This window comes from Oncorhynchus mykiss, chromosome 3 (assembly GCF_057628025.1).
Source record: "Oncorhynchus mykiss isolate SJ-2025 chromosome 3, ASM5762802v1, whole genome shotgun sequence".
Classification (NCBI taxonomy): domain Eukaryota; kingdom Metazoa; phylum Chordata; class Actinopteri; order Salmoniformes; family Salmonidae; genus Oncorhynchus; species Oncorhynchus mykiss.
Window position 1 is genome coordinate 33,854,485 of NC_143024.1, and position 15,451 is coordinate 33,869,935.

The 15,451-nt window shown below is 42.6% G+C and overlaps 2 protein-coding genes and 1 pseudogene across 3 annotated transcripts in view; 2 read left to right on the plus strand and 1 right to left on the minus strand.

Annotated features, from left to right (window-relative positions):
- Positions 1-263: 263 nt before the first annotated feature.
- LOC110514079 (homocysteine-responsive endoplasmic reticulum-resident ubiquitin-like domain member 2 protein) lies at positions 264-7,742 on the minus strand. Its single transcript, XM_021593645.3, has 9 exons — positions 7,634-7,742; positions 6,479-6,864; positions 3,345-3,422; positions 2,809-2,925; positions 2,128-2,288; positions 1,810-1,935; positions 1,326-1,658; positions 1,098-1,209; positions 264-921 (listed from the first exon to the last, which is right to left on the minus strand). The coding sequence occupies exons 2-9, from the start codon at positions 6,623-6,625 to the stop codon at positions 742-744; spliced, it is 1,254 nt and encodes a 417-aa protein (XP_021449320.3). The 5' UTR covers positions 6,626-6,864; positions 7,634-7,742; the 3' UTR covers positions 264-741.
- Positions 7,743-9,522: 1,780 nt separating this feature from the next.
- Positions 9,523-13,164, plus strand: LOC149984513 (uncharacterized; annotated as a pseudogene).
- A 1,015-nt stretch (positions 13,165-14,179) lies between these two features.
- The window catches only part of LOC110514095 (ribosome biogenesis protein BMS1 homolog), a 28,785-nt gene continuing 27,513 nt past the window's right edge, over positions 14,180-15,451 (plus strand). Inside the window, exon 1 of one of the 2 annotated variants that reach the window (XM_021593647.3) lies at positions 14,180-14,356. The gene's annotated coding sequence lies outside the window, so the exon portion shown is untranslated. The remainder of the gene's footprint in view (positions 14,357-15,451) is intronic. The other variant, XM_021593653.3, reaches the window with a different exon arrangement.

Consider the following 15,451-nt stretch of genomic DNA (forward strand, 5'->3'; position numbering starts at 1 on the left):
GATTTTATTTTGATTTGAGTAAAGTCATCAAGCAGCCATCTTGGAGGATGAAGTAGAATTCCTGAGTTACCTAAGCTGTTTCACACATAGAACAGTTATGGTTACAGGGCTTTGACTGGATGATTCAATTCCACTATGTCAACTGCACCAGATGAAAAAGAGCACTAACTTCCACTTAGTGACTCCCAAATACAGTAGGTCAAATAGAGAACAGCTCACTTGTCCTTCAAATTGAACCAATCATAGAAGACAATTCACACATATGAAACCACAAGGCTTTTATTCAAAAATGCATTTAGTCAAGAACTAAGGTGTAGATACTTATATGTAAGTAGATAATGCTCATATACACAGAGAGAAACATGTGTGCTAGAGTCATTGAAATATTCATACACATTTAGGTGTGTATGTCCTTTTATCTATTCTCCAAAACCAAAAGGATAAATGCAACGGCTGTATCACTGCTTAAAATGGACGACCCTTCGAGGCCATTCAATGACACCAAAATCTGAATGAGCAGACATGATCAAAGAAAAAAGTGTGTGTGTATCAGTTTGTATGATGAAATCAGAGAAGCCTCTGGAATATAAAGCATTGTTAGCTTGTTTAACATGGCATAACATGTTAGCTTGTTCATTGATTTATTCAAGACTTCTCCCACACTGCAGCTCTATTTACAGTCTGGTAGTTGGCAGCATGGGAGGTTGTTGCTGGGGAGGAGGGAGGTTCTCCCTCCCTGGTTTAGTTGGCTGGGTGGGGGGGTCCCTCTGGGATGAGGGAGGTGAAGAAGGTGCTGATGAAGGACCAGGTGGAGGCCAGGAAGCCGTGGTGGCGGAGGGCAGCGGGAGCTGCCGGGTCCTCTGGGCCTTCCTCTCCACTGTCGCCCTCCTCATCCTCCAGCCCTTCATCCATCATCCGCTCCTGAGATGAAGAGAAACAGAACGAGAAAAAGAGAGAATAAGAGAAGGACCATCGGTTTGAAAAGCAGAGATGGAGAGAGAGAATGTGGCAGAGAGAAAGGAGCAGCTTGGACACAGACAGATCAGACATAACCACACAGACAGAGATGGAATTCATCTTAGACAAGGAGCACCCACCATCTCCTGGATGTCCTGGTGTCGCTCTGCCTCGTCCTGATGAGCTAACCCCGCTCCTCCTCCTCCGGGGTTCTGCAGCTCTGGCCTAAAAGGGAACCAACCAGCCCTGTGCCTAGTTAAAAAACACAATCACAAAATTAGTATCTCACACACAGATACAAAGTAAACGAGGTCCTTCAAAATTATGCATTCTAATGTCAAACGGATAGTGTACAGATGAGAACTCACAAAAAGACGAGCAGCATGGCGCCTATCACCATGACGAAGCGGCCAAAGGAGGAGTAAAAATATAAGATGCTGAGCAAAATGGCGGCGCGGGAGACCGTGTACATCCAGTCCAGCCAATCACGGTTCAATTCGTCCTCATTTAGCACGGCCCCGCCCTGGGCATTCATCTGGATATTGGGATTGGCCGGCCTGTCCTCTTGGATAGGGTTAGGGGCGGGGTTAGGCCCCAGGGGAGGCGGAGCTTCATTTGGCTGTGCGGGTTGGGGGGAGTGGGTGGGACTGGGGGAGGAGGGAGGGGTGGAGGGGAGCTGTGAGGCCGCCACTGCTGCTTGACTGGAAGAGGGAGAGATTGGGGAAGTGAAAGAAAGACAAATAAGTATTAGCTGATAGAAGCTAGTGAATATAACTCATTCCAACGTAGAGAAGTCTGTGGTCCTTATGGGTTGTTAGGATTGGGCCCTAAGTGCAGATGACCCTGACTTACTATTGCATGTAGTAGTGGTGTGCATACATCTGCTGCCACCAGAGGACCTGCATGGGCATGTACATGGGGTGGGGGGGCACACCTGCAGCCATACCCCCCTGTACCGGGACCTGCGTCCCATCTGGCCTGTGGAGGAAAAACAGTCACACGTGCATTCAAAAACTATGGGCACACAATATTTTCTGCATTTTCCCCACCATTTTTTAAAGTTTTAAATGTAATTTCACTTCATTTCCTGACTACGTAGAAACTGAAAATTAGATTAGAAAATTGATCCCAGTTAGAAAATTGATCCCAATACACAAGAATAGTGCTTACCATTGCATTATACCAGTAGAGGAAGGATTTTGAGGGTTCAATTGGGGGAAGCCTCCACGGTGCCTTAGCCCATCATAACTTCCTGTTACTGAGGAGGCGGCGGACTGACTGTCCTCATTTGGTGCTGTGGCTTGGGAGGTGGAGCCAGCAGTGTCTGAACTCTGAGTGACAATACATACACCAATCATAAACCAGCAGAGGAAAGAGGAATAAAAGCGTTAATATATTGGTAAAAAACAATGCCATTATGGGAATAAGGACAGCTGCAAAGTAGGGCTGGGCGGTAGAGTATTTTACTATATACACACACACACACCGGTGTTGATGCACAGACAAGTTTGGGTTTTTACTTTACCTTGTATAACAGTATTTCAATGTTTAGTTTGTTAAATGTGTTATGCCTCTCCACCATGTGTAATGGCAGTTGGTTCCTACCCTGTCACAATAGCCTCTCCCTCACTTTTTCATTCATTGTGTCAGACAGTGTGTGTGCCCACTATACTCCAACTTTTGGTTGAAATGTCATTGAATGTCCAAAGCCCTATTAAAAACACTTAGAATGTATGTGTTGCCACCCCAGGGTCATGCACTAATAATAAAGCATATTTAGAACTTGACATTTCATTTCTATCTGATTGAATTGTTGAGCTCCACAGAATGACTCCACACCATTAGACGTACCCCAGAGCTGGAGCCGGGGTCAGAGATCAAAGAGCTGGGGGCGGAGCAGTGCGGCGTGGGCGACGCTGGAGGGGTACGAGAGGCACACACCAGGTGCATCATGTGATAACCCTCTTGCTGTAGGTGGAAATAGAGGGTTGGATGTGGGGGGAAAAGGAGAGGGGTGTAATTAATCATTTGATTCTGTCTTGGTGATCGGTGTGAGTGAGAGAGTGAGCGAGCACGAGGGGCAATTTCAGGGAACAGGCTAGAATTCAGGTACAAAGCCAACCTGAATGTTGCTTACAACATTAGATCAGCTATTGTTATACCATCACAGTCTCTTCTGCCTCATGCTCACCTTCTCTCACAAACACAAGGGGGTGGGCCCTATGTAATAAAGGCTCAGCAGTCGGTTGTCTGTTATGTTGAGTGAGATTTCTGTGATATTGCATAACAATTCTAACATTTCAGATACAGTGTTAGTCCACCACACTCCAAACATCGACCATATGCCACAGCAGAAAAACAGAGACAAGGTCGAGGGTGGTCTTTACCTTCCTGAGGACATCCCTCAGCTGCAGGTGGTCCTGGAGGAGATGGCCCGAGTATACCAGCCGCTGATCCTTGGATGACTAAGACAACACAACTGTCAGTCTGAGAAAGCCTGTTGCAGAATACACAACTAGAGCATTTAAAATCACATATTTTGGGTTAATAAGCCCTAAATGCAAAAAATTACAAAAATGTAACACGTGCCTCTAGCTCTTAATTATGCAAGAACAATGCTTGCAAGAACAATGCTTAGGTGGTAGGGCAATATTTCTTGCACATACACATGTATGTTTATTAATACAGAAGTACTATTGCAACCATTGACCTAAATGTTTCACTGATCTGATACAATGACCGTACATGACATTAGAAACATCTCTGGTTGGAAAATGTGCACATTGTTTTTATGTAGATTTGAGAATATTTGCATGAAAATCTGGCAGCATTTGGATGGAAACACAGTTTGTGTTCCAGAAGAGACTAAGCATATTCAGATTAGATTACATTAGTTTGGAGTAGATTACACACCTGAACGCATGCCTGCAGCGTCACAAGACAGTGCTTTACAGAATTTTCACATTATGTACAGAACCAGTCAAAAGTTATAGAACACATTCTCATTCAAGGGTTTTTCTATATTTTCGCAGTTTTCTACATTGTAGAATAATAGTGAAGACATCAAAACTATGAAATAACCCGTATGGAATCATGCAGTAACCAAAAAAGTGTTAAATCTAAATACATTTTAGATTTGAGATTCTTCAAAGTAGACACCCTTTGCTTTGATGACAGCTTTGCATACTCTTGGCATTCTCTCAACCAGCTTCACGAGGAATGCTTTTCAAACAGTCTTGAAGGATTTCCCATATATGCTGAGCACTTGTTGGCTGCTTTCATTCACTCTGCGGTTCAACTCATCCCAAACCATCACAATTGGGTTGAGGTCGGGTGATTGTGGAGGCCAGGTCATCTGATGCAGCACCATCACTCTCCTTCTTGGTCAAATAGCCCTTATACAGCCTGGAGGTGTGTTTTGGGTCATTGACATGTTGAAAAACAAATGATAGTGGGACTAAGCGCAAACCAGAGTGGGTGGCATATCGCTGCAGAATGCTGTGGTAGCCATGCTGGTTAAGTGTGCCTTGAATTCTAAATAAATCACTGACCGTGTTACCAGCAAAGCACCCCCACACCTCCTCCTTCATGCTTCACGGTGGGAACCACACATGCGGAGATCATCCGTTCACCTACTCTGCGTCTCACAAAGACACAGTGGTTGGAAGCAAAAATCTCAAATATGGACTCAGTTTCTCGTGTTTCTTGGCCCAAGCAAGCCTCTTCTTATTGGTGTCCTTTCTTCGCAGCAATTCGACCATGAATGCCTGATTCACACAATCTCCTCTGAACAGTTGATGTTGAGATGTGTATGTTACGTGAACTCTGAAGCATTGGGCTGCAATCTGAGGTGCAGTTAATTTAAATGAACATATCATCTGCAGCAGAGGGAACTCTGGGTCTTCCTTTCCTGTGGCGGTCCTCATGAGAGCCAGTTTCATCATAGCGCTTGACGGTTTCTGCGACTGCACTTGAAGAAACTTTCAGTTCTTTAAATTTCCCGTATTGACTGACCTTCATGTCTTAAAGTAATGATGAGGTCAGGGCTTTGTGATGGCCACTCCAATACCTTGACTTCGTTGTCCTTAAGCCATTTTGCCACAACTTTGGAAGTATGCTTGGGGTCATTGTCCATTTGGAAGACCCATTTGCGACCAAGCTTTAACTTCCTGACTGATGTCTTGAGATGCCGCTTCAATATATCCACATAATTTTCCTCTTCATGATGCCATCTATTTTGTGAAGTGCACCAGTCCCTCCTGCAGCAAAGCACCCCCTAAACAAGATGCTGCCACCCCCGTGCTTCACGGTTGGGATGGTGTTCTTTGGCTTGCAAGCCTCCCCCTTTTCCCATTTCTCCAAAAAGTACGATCTTTGTCCCCATGTGCAGTTGCAAACCATAGTCTGGCTTTTATATGGCGGTTTTGGAGCAGTGGCTTTTTCCTTGTTGAGCAGCCTTTCAGGTTATGTCGGTATAGGACTCGTTTTACTGTGGATATAGATACTTTTGTACCTACTTCCTCCAGCATCTTCACAAGGTTCTTTGCTGTTGTTCTGGGATTGACTTGCACTTTTTACACCGAAGTACGTTCATCTCTAGGAGACAGAACGCGTCTCCTTCCTGAGCGGTATGACGGCTGCGTGGTCCCATGGTGTTAATACTTGCATACTATGGTTTGTACAGATGAACGTGGTACCTTCAGGTGTTTGGAAATTGCTACCAAGGATGAACCAGACTTATGGAGGTCTACAATTTTTAAATTTTCTCTGAGGTCTTGGCTGATTACTTTTGATTTTCCCATGATGTCAAGCAAAGAGGCACTGAGTTTGAAGGTAGGCTTTGAAATACATCCACAGGTACTCCTCCAATTGACTCAAATTATGTCTATTTGCCTATCAGAAGCTTCTAAAGCCATGACATCATTTTCTGGAATTCTCCAAGCTGTTTAAAGGCACAGTCAACTTAGTGTATGTAAACCTCTGACCCACTGGAATTGTGATACAGTGAATTATAAGTGAAATAATCTGACTGTAAACAATTGTTGGAAAAATAACTTGTGTCATGCAAAGTAGATGCCCTAACCGACTTGCCAAAACGATAGTTTGTTAACAAGAAATTTGTAGGGTGGTTGAAAAACTAGTTTTAATGACGCCATCCTAAGTGTATGTAAACTTCTGACTTCAACTGTATCTGTGACAAACAGATGTGTATCTGTATTCCCAGTCACGTAAAAGCAATAGATTAGGGCCTAATGAATGTAACTCAATTGACTGGTTATATGAACTGTAACTCAGTAAAATCATTGAAATTGATGCATGTTGCGTTTATAGTTTTGTTCGGGATACTTTGCAGATACTTTTACTGTGGTTATTCCTTTGAGAGTTAGACCTAGAGCCGAGCTGGAGCAAAAGCCTGCACACCCAGCAGCTCTCCAGGCGGACGGTTCCCCCTGCCCTATCCACTCCCTAGTTAATGGAATGGTGGGGATGAGGAAACCAAAAAATGGCAGTACCCACTCACCGGCTTGCTTGGGTACACATTTGAGATGTGACTCTTCAGTTTCTCCACCGTCCAGTTGAGAAAACAGTTTATTGTCTGGTCGTCATACTTCTGGTTGGGGGCCTTGATAACTAAGGTGACGGGACTGTCAACTGCTCCTGGGTCCATGGTTCATATTAATGGGTGTGTCAAGGGGATGGGAAAGGACAGGGCCCGCCTCCTACACCTGAGGAGGAAGACTCCCTCAGATCATCTTCATCATTGTGATCTCAAGTCCAGCTCAGCCAGTGACTATGGTTGACATGGACATTTCCCCTCTAAAGAGCTGTCATTGGCAGGGAGATGGTCCTGTGTCCAATCACGATGTAATCCTGGTGGAGAGTGAAGCAGCTATGTTTCTTGGGGTTCTGTCAAATAGAGAGAAAGTGATTAAGACCATGCTTCTCAAACATCTGAACATTTTGAATGTTCTTACTTGTGGTACTAGCTAGGCTACTCAAATGTATCGACATGCACATATTGACAGTCTCTGGAATTGTTTATGTTAATTTATAATATATTAAACTGGGATATTGGCTAGCTAGCTAATACTTTTCTAATGTAATTAATGAGGGAGACACAGCCAGTCTTGATGATCACTATTTAATCCTATGTATGGCCAGTTTAAGAAAATATTGTTGCTCAAGTGCTTAGTCACCATTTGACTATATTCAACAGACAAGTCACGGATAAACACAGACACTGGACCTCTGACACCCCTGACCTAGCTTGCAACAATTCAGGGAGAGACATTCCAGTCTTCAGAACACCTGTCGCGTTGCGTCATACAGCTGTCAAAACGAGCCATCCAGCCAGACTAGTTAGCGAGCTACTTGTTTATTGTTTACACTAGCCACCAAAACTAGTCTATGTAGAAAGTAATTGTATGATGTTAACTACTTTAGCATATCTGCCAAATATACGTTCGTTTTACACGAGTGCTGTGCTATCAACGCTCCAGAGATTATTGCTAACTAGCTAGCTAACGTTACATATTAGCCTAGCTAACGTTACATATTAGCCAAGCTAACGTTGCGTTAGCATATCATGAAATGTTTGTTTGCTACTTGTCGTGATAATACAACCACGTGACAGTATCGGGGACGGGAGGCTTATTCAGACACAACATTAACTTACTGAAGATTCTTTGAGTATTTTCGACACCTTTAGAATGCTCCTTGCCAGTTCGACAGTTTTTTTTTTGGTGGGTCGGGGCGTAATACCGGAAACTACGTAATAATATTCTACTGACAGCTATTGGGTGAAAGTCATAGAGGTAGATAGAGGGCACTATATTAACGCATATGTGTTATCTTCAAGTTTGTGCTGTTCTTTTTGATAGTGCAAGATTCTCAACTAACAAAAAATATGAGGAATTTTATAAAAATTCTTACAAATTCTTCTCAAATTGATTAAATCGTCCCACCCCAACCTCATCAATCTACACTCAATACCCCATAATGGCAAAGCCAAAACTGATTGACATTTTTGCAAATGTATAAAAATACAAAATAATATATGAAATGTCACATTTACATTATTCAGACCCTTTACTCTGTACTTTGTTGAAGCACCTTTGCCAGTGATTGTAACCTTGATTCTTCTTGGGTATGACGCTACAATCTTGGCACACCAGTACTTGGGGAGTTTCTTCCATTCTTCTCTGCAGATCCTCTCAAGCTCTGTCAGGTTGGATGGGGAGCGTTGCTGCACAGCTATTTTCAGGTCTCTCCAGAGATGTTGATTGGGTTCAAATCTGGGCTTGGGCTGGGCCTCTCAAGGACATTCAGAGACTTGTCCTGAAGCCACTCCCGTGTTGTCTTTAGGGTAGTTGTCCTGTTGGAATGTGAACCTTTGCCCCAGTCTGAGGTCCTGAGCTCTCTGGAGCAGGTTCTCATCAAGGAGAGGCCTCTGTACTTTGCTCTGTTCATCATGTCCATTCAATTGAATTTACCACAGGTGGACTCCAATCAAGTTGTAGAAACATCTCGAGGATGATCAATGGAAACAGGATGCACCTGACCTCAATTTAGTGTCTCATAGCAAAGGGTCTGAATAGTTATGTAAATAAGCTATTTCTGTTTTTATTTTTCATAAATGTGTAAAAATGTCTAAAAACCTGTTTTCGCTTCAGGGGTTATTGTGTGTAGATTGCTGAGGATTTAAAAAAAAATGTAATCCATTTTACAATAAGACGGTAATGTAACAAAATGTGGAAGAAATCACGGGGTCTGAATACATTCCGAAGGCACTGAATATAAGTTACATTTGGGGAGATCTAATTGTATGATGGCTGCCTCGTAGCTTGACTGAGTCTTGCATTTGATAACATAATATGGAGTCAGAATAAACATTGGTTATATTTTGTTGTTACACTACCTGTTAATCTGTTATCCTCATTATAAATGGAATATCTTATAGAATTCTACAGTCTGACCACACAGGAATGTTGTTAGTGATTTACAGATTGCTTTTACCCTGTCACTGTTTTGACTGAATAACTGAATAGGACCGTAAATTCACTCCATTGTTTTTGTGTGACAGTGCTCTCTTTCCAGGGGCTGGAATTAAATTTAAATTCCATCAAATCAGGAGATACATTGAAATATAAGAATGAATAGTGTCATTCCTTTTCAATGAGAAAGTTTTCCATTTTGGAACTAGAATTTCAATTAGCTTTCACTGGGTGTCATGGAGGACAGGTATGTTTGTCAGGAGGGGTGGAGGGGGTATTACTGAAATAGACCCCTGTAGTTAGTGGAAAGGTTTGTCAACGTGACTCCTGCTGGAGCTCTCCTCCCGATGTAGTGATGACCTCGCCCTAGGGAAAATAACACAGTAGTGAAGAATAGATATTGGATATTGAGACAGAAATCCTATTCACACAGATTCATTTAGTGCAGACACAGCAAATTCGCATAGACAAGTGAGAGCTAAATCAAGCCCAGACAGGCAGACATGACAGAACGATAGACAGAGACCACAGACAGACAAGAAAAGAAAGACAGACTAAAAGTAAAGACCTTATGGAATTCAATGTTGGCCAGAGTGACAAGCCTGTTCTGGTCAATGCCCAGGAAGCTTTCTCCAGAGACATCCACAATGAAGTGTTTGAGGCCACAAGTGAAGCAGTAGCTCAGGGTGTAACCCATAGACATAGAGGACTCAATATGGATATTTTTTTATTTAACAAGGCAAGTAAGAGCAAATTGGGCCAATTATGTGCTGCCCTATGGGACTCCCAATCACAGCCAGACTGGATTTGAACCAGGGACACCTTTTGCACTGAGATGGAGTGCCTTAGACTGCTGTGCCACTCGGGAGCCCTCATTTATAACTCGTTTTAGCATGGATATTGCCTTTGAGGGCGTCCACCATTTTAAAGTAGTCAACTGGCTGGGTGTTCCTTTTGGTTGGGAGTAATCAGCCAATTACTTCCAATTTACATTGGGTGCTATGGTTTGTAAATGGCTTTAAACTATATAACCACCATCTAGTGGCCACAATAAATGAATGACACAAGATTTGGTTTCAGAACTAAATCAGCAATATTAGCTTTACACTTTATTTAAACACAAAATAAGAAGAAAATATGTTACTTTAAAATTGAGTGTCAATGGCGCTGCCCATGCATGCTGTTGCATACGCTAAAATAGCAGGTATGGAAAGATGAGGCTTCTATCTATCTCTATGGTGTAACCCCAGATCTAATCCCTGGTTCAAACCAGGAAGCATCTCTCTGAAGCATTCATCAGCAAAGACTCAGACTCCTCCCGAGAGGTGATGCCTACAGAGAGAAAGAGACAGCTATGACCTTATATCTGTAGTTATAGGGCCAGATTACAGTCATTTCCATGTGTATCTTCTTGGGAGTGTACTGTCAAGGGTGGGTATCAGTGCCTTTCAGAGTGGTCCTATATAGGCTAATTAAGACCTAGTAGGCCGACACAAATGCAAAAACATACACAGACATGCATGCACACACAGACACAAGCGCACACATGTACAATTGTCTGATGTCTGGTGATGGCAGAAGAGTAGGGCTCATGTGAATATTGTTGCGATCTAAGGGGTGTGTTCAGGAGAGAGCAATGTTATAGAATTTTCAGAAAGAGAAAAAAGTTATACAAAAATAATATTCAGTTTCAAACATATTGTGTGGGATATAATTATATTTTAGGTAGAATAGGGAATCATGTTCGCTCTATCCATTACTGTTCTACCTGAAACGTTAAAAACATTTCACCTCACTGAATAGACCCCTTACCCAGTGGGCAAAACTGATTAAAATGATGTCATAATAGGAGGAAGCTGGGAGATGGAGGTTCTTAGGCGAATGGCAATATTGTACTGCATTGTTGTGACGTAAGAAATGCAGAAGGAAAACCGTGTGGATTCATCATACACCAATCACAGGAGTTAATACATTTGTATTGATTAATACGTCATTCATTTTGTTTAGAATTGTCACGTCTACTTCCGGGCCTCGATGTCGGTCTACCCATCTATACGCACACCTGCGCCTCATCATTAGGCACATCTGAACTTCATCACCTCCCTGATTACTTCCCATTTATCTTGCACTCCGTTGTTATCACCCACCATGTTAGAAGCATCTCTTGTTTTGTTCTATGGTCTTAGTCATCCAACTCACTAACTGCACTTGCTTCCTGACTCTGCGTTTATGTTACAAACATTTAATCAATAAAGTAGCCCATATATATCCTGGCAAACAAGCTTTTAAAAACACTTGTGCTTATATTTAAGTTATGATACTGACCAGTCTTCTTGCAAAGTTGTTTAAACTGATTGGTCATTATTTATTACTGTAAGTTGAACATTTTATATTACTATATTATATTAATATATTATTATTAATCCAAACTTTTCCAAAACCACTTTTTTATGAAAGAAATGTGAAAATTTAATGGTTGGCTAAACAGAATAAAATGTCCTTCAAAATAAGCAATAAGTTCAACTAAATTAGTTTTATGTATTTAACTATTCCTTTTTTACCCATGTCTTATGTAAAGTATGTTGGCCCTCTTTTATATATTCCTTACTGGTGTCATATCTTGTCTTATCGTGTGGACACTATTATGCCTCTTTTGGGGATTAATTGAACGTGTTAATAACTTGAACGAGTTTTGTAATAAGATCAAAGTGAATAAAAACAAAAGTCAAGGGACCTGTGACCTACTGATGAAGTGAATCAACATGCTTGTCATGCTAATGTCATACGAATGACTGATGATCTCACAAAACATCACTTCAATGAAATGCACTAATCTTCTAAGCATTCTATGTTGTCTACATGACTCTGTGATAATGTGACACTTACAGCTCAGACACACCGGTAGGATTGTCAAACGTTTGCCTACCAACAGTACTTAGCACCTCTGAACAGTGTCAGCAGTCAATATCTTCTGTGTTCACACAGCAAAGACCTTGAATTCGCCAGCCACCTTGTTAACATCCGCCAAACCAGGTGGCAGTAGCGTTGTTTGGCAATGCTTATGGTTTAGATTGCGCTAATCTTGCTATTTTGTGGAAAGCCTTGATTATACTAGCCAGATGGCCACAGCTAGATAACTACCTAGCAAGATGATGAAGATATGATTGAATTCACTCTCCATAATCCCATACTGCCATTTCATTAGCCGAATGCTGTTGTTTATTTTTACCCCATTTTACACCGTTTTTTTACGGACTATGGAGAGGCGAAGGTCAAGAGCCGTGCGTCCTCCGAAACACAACCCAACCAAGCCACACTGCTTCATTGGCACAATGCCAACTTAACCCAGAAGCCAGAGGTTAAGTGGGCATTGTGTCAGAGGAAACACAGTGCACCTGGCAACCGTGTCAGCATGCACTCCACCCGGCCCACCACAGGAGCCACTAGTGCGCGAAAAAAAGCACATTCTCATCTAGCTATCCCTATCTGTTGCAGGTGTGGTTTCAGAACAGGAGAGCCAGAACCCTGAAGCACAGGGAGCACAGACTCCGCCTCAGCCAGTCAGCTCACCCTATCCCCAGTCCCTTTCTACCTACACAGTCTTTCTCCAAACTCCTCCATGGGATCAAAGATGTGACCTGCCAGGTCCGACATAGAGAAAGTCTATCATTACCAGCTGCTGAGCCACAGCCAGATGCACAAGGAGGGAGAAGAGGATTGCTTCTACTGTCCCTCATCTTACCCCCCCCCACCCACCTTCCCGCTCTCTCCGGGGGATGCCGGATACAACAGTCCCTCATTCAGTGTGGGAGTGAGACACGGCAGGATCCTGGGCACTAGCTCTCCAGGTGCTTTGCCAGAAGCACGATTGTGGAACGTTGCCCAGGAGTTCTCGTTCTGCTCCCAGGGCGAGGGCCAGGCCTTCCACTACTCACCTCCGTCTGGATTTCTTCATCTCCAGTACACCCACGGTGGACTCCAGTCCGTTCGTGCCAGCAGAACTTTCGACCCGTTCTCCAGTTGACCTACCTCACTGGAATCAGCCTGCTGCGACATAGGAGTTGAGAACCCCAATCCCACAGACCAGGGTTTCCTCTACAGGTAAGTCTCAGATGAGTACTCAAGTCCCTCCGGGCTCTTTGATGCTTTGCAGGAAGCCCCACTACCTAAACTGTCTTCCCAGTGTGTGGAAGACATCTTTGGGCAGATATAGATGGAGCAGAGTTCAGTGGAAGGACCAATAAACACCCCTGCCTTATTCTAAGTCTTCAATGGCGAGGGTTGCCAACACTCCAGGTATGAATAGGTCTAGCTCTTGTGAGAAGTAGTTATATTCCGGGACTGTTTCAATTAAGCAAATAATGAACATTTTAATTATGTCGATGGACTTATAACCAATCCCAGAATGAGTTTGGCAACATATAGGCAGACCTGAATGTATTAGCCATGTACAATAGGACTGTACAATAGGACTGTTGCATGAATGAAATTAGCTGCTGCTCTGGTACGTTACTACTTTAATATAGGGTTAATCTATGTATTTTTAAAACATGTATTTAACCAGGGAAGTCTCAGATGAGTACTCAATTCCCTCGGGGCTCTTTGATGCTATGCAAGAAGCCCCACTACATGAACTGTCTTCCCAGTGTGTGGAAGACATCTTTGGGCAGATATAGATGGAGCAGAGTTCAGTGGAAGGACCAGTAAACACCCCTGCCTTATTCTAAGTCTTCAGTGGCGAGGGTTGCCAACACTCCAGGCGTTGGGACCCTGGGACCCACGTATTTAATGGTGAATAATTTAAGTAGAATTTGACAATTTATTTTGCATAATTATCTCTATTTATTGTATTTATTCCAAATGAAACACCTCCTTTATGTGAACTGCTGCTTTGGTAATTTATTATCTCATAGTTGACAATGAAATAGGACAACCAGTTTATCTTTATTTAACTCAAGTCAGTTAAGAACACATTTGTATTGCCTTGTTCAGGGGAAGGGAAAGATTTGTACCCTATAAGCTCTGGGATTTGAACTTGTCCAAAGCTCTAACCACTAGGCTACCCTGCCGCCCCATAACAACTGCAGTAATTTGAGTCTAATTTATGAGAAAGCGTTTAAATCACTCTTCCTTTGTCATTGATAGATTTGAGAGATATATTTTTGCAGAGACTAGACTACAACCAAAAACGGCGGAACGTTGTAGGTAGGCGGAACCATTAAATTGGTATGATGTTTCCTAGACGTCTGGAAATACAGATGGCCATCACTTCCGGATTTGCAGTACGCACGTGAGACAGTTAGAAGCACGTTTGTTTTGCAACTATTATATTTATCCAGATGAGTTAACAAAGGCCCTTCATTAACTGACTGGAAATCAAGTCGTTGGAAGCAGATATCTCACAGGTAACTTAATGTGGTTTTATTCCTCCCTGCCTTCATAGTTGCAATTAGCTTTGTACCTCAACCAGAGACCTGGTCTCAGAGCATTTCGTATAATACTGTATGTAAATCCGACACACTCCATGTATACTGAACAAAAATATAAATTCAACTGATGCAACTATTTTACTGAGTCACAGTTCATGTAAGGAAATCAATAAATTTAAATCATTTCATTCGACCCTAATGATGTTTTCACGTTACTGGGCAGGGGCGCAGCCGTGGGTGGGCTTGGGATAGCATAGGCCCACCCATTTGGGAGCCAGGCCTACCCACTGGGGAGCTATGCCCAGCCAATCAGAATGAGTTTTAACCCACAAAAAGGCTTATTACAGACAGAAATATGTCTCAGTTTCGTCTGGGTGGCTTGTCTCAGACGATCCCGCAGGTGAAGAAGCCGCATGTGGAGGTCCAGGGCTGGCGTGGTCTGAGGCTGTTTGAACATACTGCGAAATTCGCTACAACTACGTTGGAGGTGGCTTATGGTAGAGAAATTAACATTAAATTGTCTGGCAACAGCTCTGGTTGATGTTGCTGCAGTCAGCATGCCAATTGCACACTTCCCTAAAATTTGAGACTTCTGTGGCATTGTGTGACAAAACTGCACATTTAAGAGTGGTGGCCTTTTACTGTCCCCAGTGTTTTGTTCAGTATATGATGTGTTACATTTCATATGTATTAATTTGTGAATGTCCATCCATTTCGTATGATATATTACAAATTACAATTCGTATTATAGCTTACACATTTGCTAAACTTACAACCTTCCAGGCTAGGGGTTAAGGTTAGGAGTTAGGTTAACATGCAAAGTAGCTAAAAAGTATTAAGTAGTTGAAAAATTGCTAAAATGCTCAAGTTGTCCATGATGAGATTGGTATCTGTGGGTGAGCCTTAAGTAGACTGGAACTGCCCATTTTTTTCATTGGTAAACTACCTGAGTAAAACACAATTTTTCCTCAACTTTTCCTCAACTCCTTGATGGTTAGTTAGTAAGGGACCTAAAGTCTCCTCCTGCCAATTCTCCTCTTATGCCTCATGGTCCGAGTGGCTCTACGCTTC